Source organism: Sinocyclocheilus grahami, unplaced genomic scaffold (genome assembly GCF_001515645.1).
Source record: "Sinocyclocheilus grahami isolate Dianchi unplaced genomic scaffold, SAMN03320097.WGS_v1.1 scaffold470.1, whole genome shotgun sequence".
NCBI lineage: Eukaryota > Metazoa > Chordata > Actinopteri > Cypriniformes > Cyprinidae > Sinocyclocheilus > Sinocyclocheilus grahami.
In genome coordinates this window covers 548,197-565,842 of record NW_015505649.1, presented here as the reverse complement: position 1 = coordinate 565,842, position 17,646 = coordinate 548,197, and the positions used below count along the sequence as shown (strand labels likewise).

Sequence of the window (17,646 nt, the reverse complement as noted above, 5' to 3'; positions counted from 1 at the left end):
CTCTTGGCTGCTTCTATTTGACCAAAAATACAGGAAAAACTAATATTGTAAAATATTATTACCATTTAAAATAATGATTTTCTATTTTAATATACTTTATGTCTGTGATCAAAGCTGAATTTTCAGCATCAGCATTCAGAAATCATAATAATATGCTGCTTGATTATTATTTTTTTGGAACCTGTGATACTTTTTTTCAGAGTTATTTGATGAATAAAGTTAAAAAGAACAGCATTTATTCAAAATAGAAATGTTTTCTAATAATACAAGTCTTTAGCACTTTTTATTTAACAAGTGAATAAAAGCATTAATTTCTTTTAAAAAAGAAGAAGAAATACTGACCCCAAACTTTTGAATGGTAGTGTACTGTACATTGTTAGAAAAGATTTCTATTTTGAATAAATGCTGTTCTTTTGAACTTTTTATTCATCAAAGAATCCTGAAAAAAGTTTCACAGGTTCCAAAAAAATATTAAGCAGCAAAACTGTAATAAATCGGTATTTAAGAATGATTTCTGAAGGGTCATGTGACGCTGAAGTAATGGTGCTGAAAATTCAGCTTTGCATCACAGGAATAAATTATACTAAAATAGAAAATCATTATTTTAAATTGCAATATTTCACAATATTACTGTTTTTTTTTTCTGTATTTCTGATCAAATAAATGCAGTCAGTCATGATGAGCAGAAGAGTCTTCTTAAAAAAAACAAACATTACAAATCTTACTGATCCCAAACTTTTGAACGGTAGTGTATGTATATATATATATAAAATTAAATTAACAAGAACATTTTAACAAGCTAATATTAATAAATACTGTAATAGAATAGAAATAATACCTATCATCAATACCATATCAGTGGTATAATACCAATACCATAATACCATATCATCAATTCAAAAGATAAGTATTTACTAATAAAGTACTGAGGCCTGGTTTCACAGACAGGGCTTAAATTAAGCCAGGACTAAAGGGTTAGTTCACCCAAAAATGAAAATTAGCCCATAAATTGCTCACCCTAATCCTACAGAAATTGAACAACTTTAGAACAAAAACACTGCATACTCTTCACTTTATGAATCAAAAATGAACTGATTCTTAGTAAATATCCGAAAGTGATTCAGTCATGAGCAGTGAGTGATTTTCTCTGTCTTTTGTTAAATTGACATTAATGACACAGGTAAATTAGGCTGCTGTCCCTTTAAGACTGACTGCGCAGATCCAATATACTGAAACACATCCAGTTTACATTCATTTAAGCCATAACCGACTGGGTTTATGTGAATACTCCACACGACGGGCATTTTGACATAATTATGTGTATTTGACCATTCAAGCGCAATAAGATGCGAAAGGGAACTGAATTCGCAATCGCGCACTTAGAGAGGTGCGTTCTGTGCGCGTGCTTCGGCTGTATGTCAGCGAGCGAGAACTGCATTGAGTTCTTTTTCACTGCTTATTGCTCTTCATAACTTCATTAAACATCATGCACATGCATTTGCTATCGCGTGCCGTGCATTGAGATGTTCACTGCTTATTGCGTTTAGTAACTATTTAACATCATGCACATCCCACTCTTTATTTTCTCATTCATGCATGATTCTTTACCACTCTTAGGTCAGGTGTATGTAACATTTAAGTAGTACTGTGCTACGTGGATATACTTGCATACCACGAAATAAACGATACAGCAAAATCTTTAACGAGAGACACTTTCTACCGTGGTTACGATATATACCGTCATACCTCCCAGCCCTACCACGGTACTTTGATCTGTACCATGCTGCTGAATGATGAACAAACTGCGACTGACCCGTGTTTTGGCCTGTATCTCTGTCGTTTTCACCACAGGCTCCACGGCGAGACTCTGTTTACTTTGCTGGTTCATTTTGCTGTTCATCCAGATCATGACATCGTTCACCATCCTGTCCACCTTCTGAACCTCAGCCTCCTCCAGATGGTCATACTGCTCTTCCTGTAATTCAGAAAGACACGTGAAGCCACTGTGTACTAGGTAGGTGCAAAACCTTAAGGAACATTTATCCAGCACAACCACACCTTGGTTTTGTAGGCCTCTACAATCTTCATGTATTGCTGCAGCTGTCTGCCCAACTCATCAAACGCTTTGGGTCTCTCCTCAAACTCTGTGTATCTGTCTTGAATGGGTTGGCCAAGACTCTGCAAGAACATTTTTAATACGTTAACAAGCCCAAAATACATCATCTTTCTAAATGCAAAACCCAAGTATAATTAGCAATGTCAAACGAACCAGTACTTTGCACTTAGTGGAAATAATTTGGTGCCTGAGTGCTGTTTGTTGATTGTGTAACTGGCATGGTGAGCTATACATAAATTATAGACCTCAAAAGATGTTTAGTACCTTCAGATCAACCAGTTTATCAATGTATACTTGTTTAGGCTGGTCTTCACCGTCCTCATACAGCCAGACCTCGGTGTCCTCCAGTTTTAATGAGAGAACATCTCTGTCCTGTAAGAGAAAGCAGACGGCAGTCAGGCACTGCTGAAGTTACTGCTAACTAAAACTATTCAAATAATTTTCGTTAATTCAAATGAAGCTGAAATAAAATATACATAGTAGATGAAAAACTTAAATGAAAAGCAGAAATGCTGCTTAACTTAAATGATACTAACTGAAATAAGTTGAAGTACTAAAATTACTAAAACCAAAATAAAACTAGATATATAGAAATATTTCAAAAAAATTTAACAAAAGCAAAATTTAAACTTAATATAAAATTACAATTTAATATATAAAAATAAAAGGCAATTAAAAATATTAATAAATACTATGATAATATATATCCATTATTAATTAGTCAATTTTTTGTGTGTTTTTGTCATTTTTAGAATAAAATAAAAAAAAAGTTTATACAGTTTATATTATTTATGTTTTATAAGTTTAGTTTGTTATTTTAGAACATTAAATTAAATACAGCATGGATCAAGATAATCCATTTTTATTACCTGCACAATAACAATAAAAGTCTGTGATCTTTAGATTAAATATTGATATAAAACACCTTCTGACCTTCTAATGAATGTCTAGAAATGTTCCAGTCTTTTGTGATTACTAGACAAGGATTTCAAAATAGTTTCATGCAGATATTTCACTGATGAGAGCAATTTCTTTTACTTCATTTATATAAACTGCTTCGAGATTTCTCAAGACATTTCGCAACTTGTAAATATCTTAATTTAGATTTAAGCCATGTGACTGCTCTCACGCTGTCGTTGACGAACTTCTCGAATATCCCGTGCAGTTTGTCCCTCATCTCGTACACATACTCCTCCACATAGTTCTTGGCATCGTTCCGCTCCTTCTCAAGCTTGTCCTGCACGATCATCTTACCCTGAGGAAAAATGATTTCACACTCGATTGAACTCACTGTTGAAAATGTTTCCCCAGTTTTTGCCTGCACAGAAAGCATACCTCGCTCTCCACAAAGAGGTTGAGCATGTCATTGGCTAACTGCCACTGTGGGTTGTTCTCGATGGGCAGCTCCAGGACCTTTGTTTTCACTTTGGCCTTCTTGGCTTGTGGAGGCTGATCTGATTTCTTCTCCTGTTTGCCTTCCTCTGCTGATGTCTGAACAAATCACAATCCATGGAGGGAACAATTAGGGCGTATGAATTAGGGGCGTGTGATATTAACAAAATTATCTCTCAATATTTATTGGGATTTTTTCGATAACGATAATAAAACAATATTTTACTGAGTGTGTTTTTGTGCTGGTATCTTGGCTGGTTTAAGCCTGTAATAGATAAATAAATGTAACTCTAAAACCGCCAGTAGGTGGCAGCAAGACCCTGTCTTAAAGGGATCGTTCACCCAAAAATGAAAGTTACCCCATGATTTACTCACCCTCAAGCCCTTCTAGGTGTCTATGACTTTCTTCTTTCAGACGAATACAATCAGAGATATGTTAAAAAATGTCCTGGCTCTTCCAAGCTTTATTATAGCAGTGAATGGTGGTAGAGATTTTGAAGCAAAATGAAGTGCATCCATCATAAAAAGTGCTCCACACGACTCCGGGGGGTTAATAAAGGCCTTGTGAAGTGAACTGATGCATTTGTGTAAGAAAATAATTTGTCTGAAAGAATAAAGTCATATACACCTAGGATGGTTTGAGGGCGAGTAAATCATGGGGTAAATATAATTTTTGGATGAACTATACCTATACTGAGTGATTCATTGAATCATTCATTCAAATGATTCATTCAAAATAGCTGGTTCATTTAGAAGCACTGTCTTTATGAATGGATCATTGAATCACTGACTCTAAAACAGATTCATTCAGGAAGGAAACACTGCAGTGATGCTCTGAGACGCACAAATGTTCTGCGCCGGCTTTGATTGGCACTATTTTAATTGGTGACAGAACAGACAATATTGTGTCTAAAATGTAACTCACTCAATATTAACTTCTTGTTTGTTGAACGGTTGTATAAAATGAATAATCACATGCATTCTAATGGGCTTCATCATGATTTTAGACTTTAATGACGTGTTTTTGCAAAATGAGTGACATCAGCTTGTCATATCCTTAAAACAACAATTACTATATTACAGACAATAAATATGGCACACCTCTAGTATGGATGGTAATCAGCATCAGGGCTGGGTAAAAAATATAGATATCTCGATATTAATCGATTCTCTTTTTTACGGAACGATATCGATTCTTAAATCCCAAGAATCGATTAGTCTAGCCTGTTTTCAGTTAATGGACGGAACATTGAAGAGCACTTCCCATCCAATAAATCGCAATAAGCATCGTCCTTTGGTGCTTTTAATATGAAAAAGTCTCAGATTTCAAATTCTGTCCATTGTATTGCAGTATTTAAACAATAAATGCCATTTTGGCGCGGTTTAATGTGGAGCGACAGATCGCTGTAGCGCCTCGATCAACAGACGCGGCAGCGCATGGCGCATATGAGCTGATCATCTCCTAGACAATAAATATGGCACACCTCTAGTATGGATGGTAATCAGCATCAGGGCTGGGTAAAAAATATAGATATCTCGATATTAATCGATTCTCTTTTTTACGGAACGATATCGATTCTTAAATCCCAAGAATCGATTAGTCTAGCCTGTTTTCAGTTAATGGACGGAACATTGAAGAGCACTTCCCATCCAATAAATCGCAATAAGCATCGTCCTTTGGTGCTTTTAATATGAAAAAGTCTCAGATTTCAAATTCTGTCCATTGTATTGCAGTATTTAAACAATAAATGCCATTTTGGCGCTGTTTAATGTGGAGCGACAGATCGCTGTAGCGCCTCGATCAACAGACACGGCAGCGCATGGCGCATATGAGCTGATCATCTCCTCCACATTAATACCAGTTTCAGCACAAAATAAACATGACTAAACATCCGAAGGTAAGTTAAAAGAAAGAGGACAACTTTACAAACCGTATCCTGTCTCATGTAATCTCTCAATCAGTGTTTCAGCCGCGCAAAGACATCAATATAACGGCTTGTAAACAATGTCACGTAACGTCACATTGACCTCAGAAACAAACATATTCTGTGACCATAAACTCATTAGTCAGCCAGAAAAATAAACTGTAATTTTTTACTGTTTAATTTATGTTTGAATAAATCCATCAATTTTTTATGACAGCCACCATTTAAATGTTTATATTTAAAAAAATAAATAAAAATGAATTGAAGTAAAAATATTATTATGTAATTGTAACTTTATTATTTTAAAAACTTCATTAAGTGTAATTTTAGCAGTTGTAGGCTATAGCTTACAAATCAGTCAATTTTGTAATGTAGTAGCAAATGACTCTTGTGTATATTTTACAGCATTAGAGGAGATTTTTTTTTATTCCTTGAGGAAAATTTGGCATGTACTGTACATCCAAAATAAATGGTTCTTTGGGAAGACCTCACAGTCGCTGAAATGAAAAATGAAAGAGCAGTGTAAATAAAAACAGAACAGTATCAAGCATGACGACTGAACGTTACATGTTTGTACCTGACTCCATCTTCAGCTGCAGAATTCCACTTCAGAGAGATGGGAAACGGAACCACGTCTGTTGTGGAGAACTCACGCACTTTAAAAGCAGGGGAGAGGATAGCGCACTGTGGGATCAGGAGACAGAGCCAATGAGGAGGGGAAAAAACACTAAGGCTGCATTTACATTACATGGTTCAAGTGGCACAATTCAGATTTTTCCTCTCATGTGGCAAAGATCGGATATGAACATGAATGTTTAAGCAGGAAAAAAGCACATGGGTTCTGATATTCTCCGATCAGTTTCAGGTGGAAATAAATCAGATATGAATCTGATATGTGCATTTGCGTCTGCAGATCGGATATTCACATCAATGAGTCATACATCGCTGAAAAGATTACGGTGGCGATAGATGTCGACTCAGGTGGACAGGGTTGCCAAGTTGGCTACTTTTACACTGTTGCCACATGTTGTTTTAAGTTTGTGGGTTGAAGTGATCTCCTCTTCCCTGGAATGTGATCCCAACGGAGAGGAAAACTGCGGAAAACGCGATTGGGCTAGTTTTTATTATCAATCAGGCTGGTTTTGTTTCGCAGACCTGCCAACCCTGTTTCTAGGTTGTTTCGCCAAGTGTATAGTTTGAATGCAGATATAGGTTACTTTTAAAAGAAGATGTGAGCTGGTCATCAAAAGAATCGAATATATGCAACAAATCAGAATTGGGCATCAAGACCTGCAGTGTAAATGTGGCCTAAAAGGTCACAGCTGTTCTCAAACCCAGTCTTGTTAAACTATGAGTCAGCAGAGGAAACGTAACCTGACCTGAAGGGCACATCCTCTGGCCACAGCCTCATCTGCATTCAGCGTCGTGCTGGGCTCCTTCCCAAAGAACTTGTTGATTCTTTCTTTGATGGCTGGCATTCTAGAGGATCCGCCCACTATTTCTACAGCATGGATGTCATCTTTCTTCAGATCTGCAGAGGAGCAGGTGACAGACGGTTGAATTAATCATTTCTATGACATATGTGGACCCTGGAGCACAAAAGCAGTGTTAAGTCTCTGGGGTATATTTGTAGCAATAGCCAAAATTGCATGGGTCAAAATGAAAGATTTTTCTTTTATGCCAAAAATCATTAGGATATTAAGTAAAGATCATGTTCCATAAAGATATTTTGTAAATGTCCTACCGTAAATATATCAAAACTTAATTTGATTAGTAATATGCATTGCTAAGAACTTCATTTGGACAACTTTAAAGGTGATTTTTCCAATATTTAGATTTTTTTGCACCCGCAGATTCCAGATTTTCAAATAGTTGTATCTCGGCCAAATATTGTCCTCTCCTAACAAACCATACATCAATGGAAAGCTATTTATTCAGCTTTGAGATCGTGTATAAATCTCAATTAAAACAAATTGACCCTTATGACTGGTTTTGTGGTCCAAGGTCACACATAGCCTTATTCTCCAAGGAAGGGTCATTACTTACGAGCTTGCTCCAATAGACTGCGCAGCGGAGGCTCCACTCGGGCTAAAACATCAGCACACATCTCTTCAAACTGAGCCCTGTTGTATAAAACAATATATAAGCTCAAAATGAACTACTGTCAGGATGACTGCAGTTGATGGGAATGTATGAATGTATAACAAGCTGTGAACTAAATGGTCATTATAAACCCTATATGACTTGCTGAAAGAATCACTGTGGCACTCAGATCTCATTTGCATGCTGTTGGTTAAGGCTCAAGACTGAATATGCAAATGAGATATGAGTGATGGGCGAGATTCAGGATTTTGAGTGGTCTTCTTAAAGGGATGGCTCACCCAAAAACTTGAATTCTGTCATCACTTCATGTCATTCCAAACCAGATTTTCATTCATCATCAAAACACAAATGAAGATATTTTTAAAGAAACCTGAGAAATGTCTGTCCCTCCCTTGAAAGTCCATTATATCAAAACTTCAAAAATTCAAAAAAGATTACAGAATCACTTTATATGATAAACAGATTACATTTTTTACTTTTATTCACATATAAACGTTTACAATGTCTTTATGAATTTTTGGTATAATGGACTTAATGGAGGGACAGAAAAAGTACCTTCATTTGTGTTTTGAAGATGAATGAAAGACGTGTGACAGCGTATCCGCAGGATTATTAAAATCTAATTTAAGAGACTTTTTAAAGACCTTTTTAAGACCTGCACAAATAAAATGAATACCACATGAGCGGGGTCTATGGTAACATTTTAAACTGTAAAATGACCGTGTACAGTTCAGATACAGGTTTTCACAAAAACAAAAAGTTTAATAAATGATAAACAGCCTTTAAACCATTTTTAAGAAAAGGGAGAGTCAAAAGTATCAATTACTATATTAATTTAAACCATGATCATCAATCAATCAGATTAATTTAATAAAACACACATATCTTAGTGTCTTAAATGTTTTAGATTTGTATAATGCATTAGCTTCTTGTCGATCCACTGGTTCACATTTACAACCGTGTAAAAATATGGGTCAATTTTCACACTGATCTGAACAAAAACAGCAGACGGGATGATTGAAAATGCTAATTCATTCTCTGCCAGCAGGTGGCGCTTTCAGAAAAGCAGAAATAATGCGGTAATCGCAGTACACAAAGCAGCAGCACCTGACTTTTTTTAAACCTGCAGCGCTCATATTTAATCAATGAAATCATAGCCAATTCTTGTCTTTTCGTCCCCAAATTTAAGACCTCTTGAAATCATAATTAAGACTTTCTCGTACCATTTAAAACCTTTTATGGCTTAAAGTTTATACAACTAAATTTAAGACTTTATGAGACCCGCGGAAACACTGTGACACGAGGTTGAGTAAATTATGATTTTTTTTTAGTGAACTATCCCTTTAAGACTTGTAATGTAGCACACAAGTCGTATGGATTACTTTAACGTTAATGATGTTTTGTAACCCTGACAACCCGTTTCTTGACCTATGAAAAAGAGCAGGTTGAAAACCCATCCAAAAATCCAGCTTTTTTTTTGGTCCTCGAAACAAAGAAAATCATACAGGCTTGGAACAACATGATATGAGAACATGTGATTGCAAGTGCTGGTTTCATTTCAGCTGAGATTAAATAACTGCGTACCTGTTGAGTTTGCCGGAGACATCGATATCATTCATGAAGCACTCGATGTTCAGCGGCAGGTCAGAGGAGTTGGCGCTCATCAGCTTCTTGAGCTTCTCACATTCCTGGTAGAGTCGGACCAAAGCTCTGGGCTTGGACTTCACATCCAGCTTGTACTTCACGGCAAACTCCTCACAAAAATGTTTGACCAGCCGCTCATCAAAGTCTTTCCCTCCCATTTCAGGGTCAAAGGCTGTAGCAAGAATCTGTACGGGCAGAAAAAGCGATCCGTTTATATTTCCATATTAGGGATGTAACGATTAACGATAAATCATGATAAAACTCCCCACGGTTAGTATTACCGTTTCATCTTTTAATTATCATTAAAGCCGTATTAGATTACCGCGATCTGAACAACTCGCGATAAATAAATACTGTCCAGCATAAAGCACAGTTTTCAGTAACAGTGTCACATGCACACAGCACGCAGAGCAGTTTCGTTTTGAGTGAAAACAGGGCGAATGATATAATTATATGAATGTACCTCTGAAGGTTCTGCCTGTCTTCAGAAACGATTCGATGTCATTTTGTTTTCATCTTCGCTTCATGTAATACCTAATAAATAAGTGTTTTTATCGCAATACTGCTTTGTCCACTGAGTTTACGGGAAACAGCTCTAATTCTGCTTTTCCATCAGCGCCACCTGCTGTCAGCGAGTGGATTTACAGAGACCTATATTTACATTCAGCCTGTGAGCAGTTTCTATCTGGCCAAAAACTGACCGAATTTGCATGCCGTGCTGTAAATTTCGTCCGTTTTATGAAAAACAAGCTTATGTGGATTCTACACATTTAAACAATTCAGATAAGTTATCTAGAACTATTTATGGAGCAGATCAAATACATATAATCATTTATTAATCAATTATCATTTTGACTTTTCTTTATTTAAAGGCTGAAATGTGAGGTTTACCTTTTTATGAAAGCTTTATTTGAACATTTACATTAGATATTTCAACATGCTATTAAACTGTTGTCAGTCAAGTTGTCATTTAAAATCCAAACATCATTGGTAATGTTATTGTTTTAGTGATTACGCAAACAAAAAGTCATTTTATTTGTTGTTTGTTGATTTTTAAATACAAAACTTGGTGAAGCGATTTGTGTGTCGGTTCTTTTTTAACATCTCCAGCACATTTTAACAATACCGATATTATCGGTGATTAATACCGATAACCGTGATAATTTTCATACCGTTACATCCCTATTCCACATAACAGTCAAGATCACTTTTGAGGGTATAACGGTCATCGGCACACACCTTAAGCTTGCCTTTATTAAAGGCACACACAGAGACCTGGTAGCCTGAATGGCCAATATCCACAAACACCACTGTCCTTGGCTTTTCTTCAGGAGTGGGAAGATCCTGCTTGTAGATCCCGTAAGCCAGAGCCACTGCATGCAAAAACCACAGATGTCACTCAAGAGCAGAAAGTAGCTGTGTTACAACTGAAACGCCGCGTTACACCCTGAACACTTCACCTGCGGTGGTTTCATTCATGAGCCTCAGACAGTTGAGTCCTGCGATCTGAGCCGCATCGATGACGGATCTCCTCTCAGCATCGGTGTAGAAGCAGGGCACCTTCGGGATGAAAGCAGCATTCGCTTAGGAAAGTGATTTCAGAGCTTTCAGAGAACCTAAGGTGGATTTCTGTCTCCAATAACTAATTTACAGCTGAGGGAAAAATGACCATGCAGGGCTTGATGCTTACTTTTCCCTAAGGAGCACATTTTGAACAATTTAGGAGAGCATTTAGAAACTTTAGGGGCGCAATGAAAAATCAGCAAATAATGTGTTTTTCCTTAATAAAGGGATACAGCGAGACGACATCAAGCAAAAACATTTAATTTATAAAAAATACAAATCACACACTAGGTTTTCAACTATATCTGCTTCAAAATATAATAACACACACACAATATATATATATATATATATATGTTTTATTGATATGTTTAATATATATGTTTTTAATTAATATTTAGAATTTTTGAAGTTTTATATTTTCTGCTTTCATTTTAGTTAAAAGTTTTAGTAACTTTGTCCTGTTTTTGTAATTTTTATTAGTTTTTAAACTTGTCTGTATAGTTAAAAATGTATATATTTTTTGTTTTAGTGTAGTTTATCAGGTTAAACTAAATGAAAATATGAGTTTACATCTTTTTTATCTCATTTAATTTCAGTTCACATTTATCTTTATTTCAAAAAATTAGTTTTTTTTATTGTTTTAGTTAACTATAATAACCCTGATACTAGTAAAATGTATATATATTGATATATAGATATAATGTTCTTTGTCTTTCCTTCCTGTCATTGGGCATCCCGAATAAAAGCAACAATAGTTCACATTGAATTAAATGTAAAATTAAATTACAGTTAGTGCAACCAAATAATAACCAGGGGGAAAAAAATACACATACTGCGTGACTTTTAATTTATAAACAAGCCCAGAATACACCGGGATGCTTATTTTGAAATGTCTATGCTTTACTATTGCAGGCTGCTCATTCGAATTCATATGAAGGAGATAAAACATGCATTCTAACATATGATAACTGTGCTATTCATTGATTGCAAACTGAAGCAGTCTTTAGTGTACGTATAGTGTAATCTTAGTATCATGTAAAGATTGATGCATGGTGTTTTTGTGTACTTGTTGTATGTTGACCTGCTCTCTTGATCGCTCAAGACAAAAACACCCACCAATCACATGCAACATCTTTAGGGATGCACTCACAGAGATGACACAATCAGCGACGGGTTTCTTGAGGGCGCTCTCGGCAGTCTCCTTGAGTTTGGTGAGGAGCATCGCAGTAATCTGTTCAATGCTGAACACCTTCTCCTCCTCCATGTACATCACCTGCAACATACAACACACGAGTGCTAAAGCACAAGAACAGCTCACAATGCTTCTCGCATTCACCGCACGACAGAACGCCACGCTTGGCTTCACAAGAAGGGTTTGCTGCCAAAACTAGCCCTCTGAACAACGCTGGCACAGTGCGATCAGTCAGCTCACAAGTGTTGTGTTCGCACGTGACGAAACCGTCTCGGGTTTCTTGTTGATCTCGTCTCACTTTTAGCTTCTCACCTTTATGCCCGTCGTTCCCGAAGGCATCTGTGACAGGTCGTAAACGAGACTGGACTTCAAGTTCTGGACAAACGGATCCGAGAACGCCCGGCCATGGAAACGCTTGAATCCTTGGACAGTGTTTTTGCAATTGGTGACCATCTGTGTTTCAGTTGAGACAAAAAAAAAGCATGAGTAAAATCATGCATGATCACGAACACAAAAGACAGCATTAAAACCAGCGTCTCAGCTGACTAACGTCTACACATCACATACCTGGCTTTTAGCTGCCGCTCCAATAGATCGATTTCGAGGCCCAAAAGACACACATGCTCTGAAATGACAAACACAAATAGCAAATATTATGACAAATAACTGCGCAGGTATAATCAATAATTAATAGAGCATACATCTATTTACACACACACACCTTATATATATATATATAAGGTCAACAGTTTGGGATCATTAAGATAGAACTTCCGTAGATTTCTGAAGATCGTGTGACACTGAAGACTGGAGGAATGATGCTGAAAATACAGCTTTGATCACAGAAATAAATTACATTCTAAACTATATTCAAATAGAAAACCATTATTTTACATGATAATAATATTTCACAATATTACTGTTTTTTCTGTATTTTTGATCAAATAAACGCAGCCTTGATGAGCAGAAGACACTTCTTTAAAACACATTAAACATCTTACAGATCCCAAACTTTTGAAAAGTAGTGTGTGTGTATACATATATATATACACACACATACAGATCTTTTTTTTTTATTATATACAATAATAATAGTCAATCATAAAATCCTACCAAGTGGAACATTTACACTTATTAAAAAAAAAAAAAATATATATATATATATGAATAAAGCACGAGATTTAAGTCCGATTTCTCAAATAAAAAAAATTTAAAATAATAATGGTTCAGTTGTTTCTCAAAACCCAACGCTACTAAAAAGAACGTTACCGTGATTTCAAACGGTACGCTACTAGTGTTACACCACAGTGTTCTTTACAGTACCGCGGTATTTTCACGTAGCGCTGTGGTAAGCGAGTTCGCAGCGGATCTGCTCAGTCCGAGCGTGTGTGTGTGTGTGTGTGTGTGTGTGTGTGTGTGTGTGTGTGTGTGTGTGTGTAGCAGCGAATAAAGCGGACTCACGGTGTGCTTCGGTCGCTGTATTCGTTGGCCGCGGTCTCTATTCCTCCGGCGCGAGCTACCGCTACATAGCAGCTCAGAAAGCCCACATCAAAGCCCACCACCGACATCTCAACAGCGACGGGATCCCGCGCGCTATCAGCCCGAGCACAGAGGGGGGTTAGACGGTCGGTCTGTAGAAGCGGAAGAGTCAGTGACAGAGCTTAATTCATCATTCGACTGTAGCTTCAGCGAGGAATGAGGCTGCGGATGATCAAACGCCGATCGCGAGACAACAGCACCGCTTCCGGTTCACCGCGGAGCTAAAAGGTCCAACACAAACATTCCACTCTGAATCTCTTCAATCTTCAAGGCCACTTTCAATTTGAGATTTTCCTTTTGATTTTAAGATTTTAATTTGAGGACCGTGGCAAACCGTAATTTCTCAACTCAAACCATTGTTTTGGAAACCTTTTAAGCTGCTAGCAGATTGCAAATGAGGCACTGATCTCTAATGCGCAATAATATATCGATCAGTAATCGTCAAGCATGCAGAATCAAATACTTGGGTAGCTGTAGGCAGCTTAAATATGTTTAATAATTAAAAAATATTAAATGCATATATATTGTAGTCATTACGAGTGGCTTTTAAATATCAACTTAAATACATTAGTATGCATAACATAATAGGTTTTTAAATATTACATGTTTATACGCACATTTATATATATAACGTATATTCTACACACAACTGAAACGTCTGATTTCAAGCGTGACAAATTCATCTCAACGTAGGGAATATTTGTTGGACCTTTACTTTGAAAGTTAGCTCAGACGCGTCAGCGCTGACCCGGATGTTCGCTCACGCGTCTGGGAGCAGCAGTGTCGCGATGAGGTCTCCGTGCCGTTTTCTCGCTCGAGCCACAACCGCGCTGAGATTATCCGCTCACGCTCTCCCGCGCGTCTACGGTACTCACGAGCGCCAGGCTTCGCGATGCTCGAGACCGTATTACATCACGACGCCCATCTTCTACGTCAACGCGTCGCCTCACATCGGTCACGTGTACTCCGCCGTCACCGCCGACTGTCTGCACAGGTACAAACTCTTAAAGGGACACGACTCCAGATTCTCCACAGGTGTGTGTCACACGTGTCAGTGCTGCATGACTGAAAGAGTGAAATAAGTGCGTTATAGTGAGTTGTTGGTGTGTGCAGGTACGGATGAACATGGTCTGAAGATCCAGCAGGCAGCCAGCAGTGCTGCTAAAGAGCCCCTGAGCTTCTGCACCGAGATATCACAGAGTTTCAAGCATGTTTTCCAAAGATGTAGCATTTCCTACACTGACTACATCAGAACCACTGAGCAAAGGCACAGACGGGCTGTTGAAGACTTCTGGGGGGTCCTCCACAGCAGAGGCGTCCTCTACAAAGGCTGGTATGAAGGCTGGTACTCCACTCCAGATGAAAGCTTTCTGTCTCCAGCTCAAGTCTCAGACAGCACAGACTCAGGAGGAGCAGGGGTCAAAGTGTCCAGCGAGAGCGGCCACAAGGTACCAGCCGTCCTGGAATAAAAGCCTGCGCCGCTCCACCAGAGGATGCACCAGAACAGGGCTTTGCAGACGGTGGTGTTTATGGCCTGGTTTCACAGACAGGACTCTCCAGGAGTTCTTATTAAAAAAAAACAATACTGCTGTGCATCTGGAGTGTTTAAAAATGAGGTTGAAGTTAGATTTAAATAAGAGGGAGAGAAGTTTAAAAATAAGATTTGAATAATTAGATTGCGTAAACAATAAAAATAAGATTACATTTTTTTTTTCTATAAACATTCAATATATAAGCCAACTAAAAATTAGAAAAAAATACTAAATTATATAATTAATATTTAAAATAAAAAAATTATACTAAAAAAAAAAAATATATATATATATTAAAATAAATTATTTGGAAAATTCCTAGATTAAAATATATGTAAAAATTAAAAACAATAAAAATTTGATAAAAAAAAATAATTAGATTAATAAACAGATTAAATATATAAGCAAACTAAAAATTAGAAAAATTGACTAAATTATATAATTAATATTTAAAATAAAAAAATTAGACTAAAATATATATTTATATAATTAATATTTAAAATAAATGATTTGGAAAATTCCTAGATTAAAATATAAGTAAAAATTAAAAACAATATAAAAATTAGACATTAGGTACATAAATATAATATGCATAAGGTAACAAAAAATTAGATTAAAATATATAAGCAAACTAAAAATTCGAAGAAAAAAAAATATATAAAACAGAGTAAAATATATAAGTAAACAACAAAAAGCTGATTAAAATAAATTAAGAATAATTAGATTTTTTTTTAGATTAAAGGAGACTAAATAATACAAAAACAAATTAGATTAAAAATAAATTATTAATTTAATTTATTAATTAAATTAATGAACTAACATCTAACAGTACGGTCCTAAAGTGAGTAAAAAATATAAAAAAAACGATGTAACTTAATAGAAACAACATTTTCCAAATAATTTTTTTTTTACATTGGTATACTATATAGTACATATGTATACCAATTACAATTTTTTATTTTAAGTACAACTAACATGAAACTGTATATCTAGCTGCCTCGCATGAGGATGATTATATTTGGGGGTCCGTGGCATCTGAAAGACAGTAAAGGTTGACTGATGTGGAATGAATATTTGGAAACAAAACTTCTGTAGATTTTAGAAGACTAATAACCCTCGAGTTATTCAGGCGAGCAGCACTAGTCTTGACACGCGAGACCTAATCAAACTCTTCTGAAGTTCTTCAAAGGTGGCGTAAGATCATTTCTCTATCCTCTCTGACAGGTGGAGTGGATGAAGGAGGACAATTACATGTTCCGTCTATCAGAGTTTCGCACCGAACTGCTTCGCTGGCTTCGATCGAACCCGAAGGTCATCCAGCCGGTGAAGTTTTACGACTTAGTTCTCCAGTGGCTGGAGGACGACATCCCAGATCTGTCAGTGTCCCGGCAGAAGAGCCGGCTCCAGTGGGGTATCCCAGTCCCGGGGGATCCGGAGCAAACCATCTACGTTTGGCTGGACGCTCTGGTGAACTATTTGACGGTGGTGGGTTACCCTCAGAATCACTCTCAGTGGTGGACAGCGGTGCATCACGTCGTGGGTAAGGACATCCTCAAGTTTCACGCCATATACTGGCCCGCGTTTCTCATGGCTGCGGGGTTGCCTCTTCCTCAGATGATATATGTTCACTCTCACTGGACGGTGGAGGGAAGGAAGATGTCCAAGAGTCTCGGAAACGTGATCAACCCATTGGACGCCATTGAGAAGTTCACCGTGGACGGCTTGAGATACTTCCTTCTCAGACAAGGCGTTCCTGATTCGGACTGCGACTATTATGACGATAAAGTCATTAAGATGTGCAACAGCGAGTTAGCGGACGCTCTCGGAGGGCTGTTAAACCGCTGCACCGCGCCCTCGATTAACCCTACACAGGTGTATCCTCGCTTCTCTAACACATGCTTCCCAAAGGAAGAGCTCAGTGGAAGAGCCGTCTCGGATGATTACAGAATGGTGGAGGCTGTATCAGCGCTTCCAGTCTTAGTAGAGCAGCACTTTGAGACTCTACACATCTATAAAGCGCTGGAAACCATTAGCGCATGCGTGCGCCTCACTAACAGGTTTGTCCAAAGACACGCCCCGTGGAAGCTGGACCGGAAAGAAGACCGACAGTGGCTTGACACCATCCTTCACGTGTCTTTAGAGTGCCTCAGGGTGTATGGGATGCTCCTGCAACCTGTGGTGCCAGGGCTTGCCGATAAAATTTTATCGAGGCTGGGAGTCACGCCTGAGGAGAGAAGCTGGGATTCTGTCAACTTCCTTATGAAATATGAAGGACAAGACTGTGGGTTGGAAGGAAGGGCGCTGGGTCCTGATTTGGGAGTGTTGTTTAGTCGTCTGGAGAGGAGCTCGGTGAAAGGGAAGACTCCCAAAAAGGCAACAACACAAGAGGAGTCAAAGTCTTGATGAATACTTGAACCTTACCAGGATTTAATGTAGTAATAAAAGATAGTGATGGTGTTGGGGTTCCATAGAAATTCAAGCAAACAATGATTTAAAGGTCACACTCTATATACAATGTACAACAAGGCATAAAACTGACATGATTTTTTTTTAATGAGAAATACACGAAACTGAAAAATTGTACAAATTGAAATAAAATAAAGTTGCAATAATCTTATAATTTCCTGTACTTCTTTT

General features: G+C 37.3%; 2 protein-coding genes across 2 annotated transcripts; one reads left to right on the top strand and one right to left on the bottom strand.

Moving 5' to 3' along the window:
* Nucleotides 1–1,259: 1,259 nt before the first annotated feature.
* Nucleotides 1,260–13,569, bottom strand: LOC107553326 (heat shock 70 kDa protein 4-like). The gene is made up of 17 exons (XM_016235523.1): nt 13,400–13,569; nt 12,506–12,563; nt 12,251–12,391; nt 11,897–12,019; nt 10,641–10,740; nt 10,420–10,553; nt 9,121–9,365; nt 7,480–7,556; nt 6,813–6,964; nt 6,011–6,117; nt 5,892–5,930; nt 3,752–3,773; nt 3,452–3,607; nt 3,246–3,371; nt 2,381–2,488; nt 2,059–2,178; nt 1,260–1,975 (listed from the first exon to the last, which is right to left on the bottom strand). The coding sequence occupies exons 1-17, from the start codon at nt 13,504–13,506 to the stop codon at nt 1,700–1,702; spliced, it is 2,091 nt and encodes a 696-aa protein (XP_016091009.1). The 5' UTR covers nt 13,507–13,569; the 3' UTR covers nt 1,260–1,699.
* Nucleotides 13,570–14,192: 623 nt separating this feature from the next.
* On the top strand, nt 14,193–17,430 carry mars2 (methionyl-tRNA synthetase 2, mitochondrial). The gene is made up of 3 exons (XM_016235532.1): nt 14,193–14,512; nt 14,591–14,925; nt 16,234–17,430. The coding sequence occupies exons 1-3, from the start codon at nt 14,230–14,232 to the stop codon at nt 17,410–17,412; spliced, it is 1,797 nt and encodes a 598-aa protein (XP_016091018.1). The 5' UTR covers nt 14,193–14,229; the 3' UTR covers nt 17,413–17,430.
* The last annotated feature ends 216 nt before the right edge of the window (nt 17,431–17,646 follow it).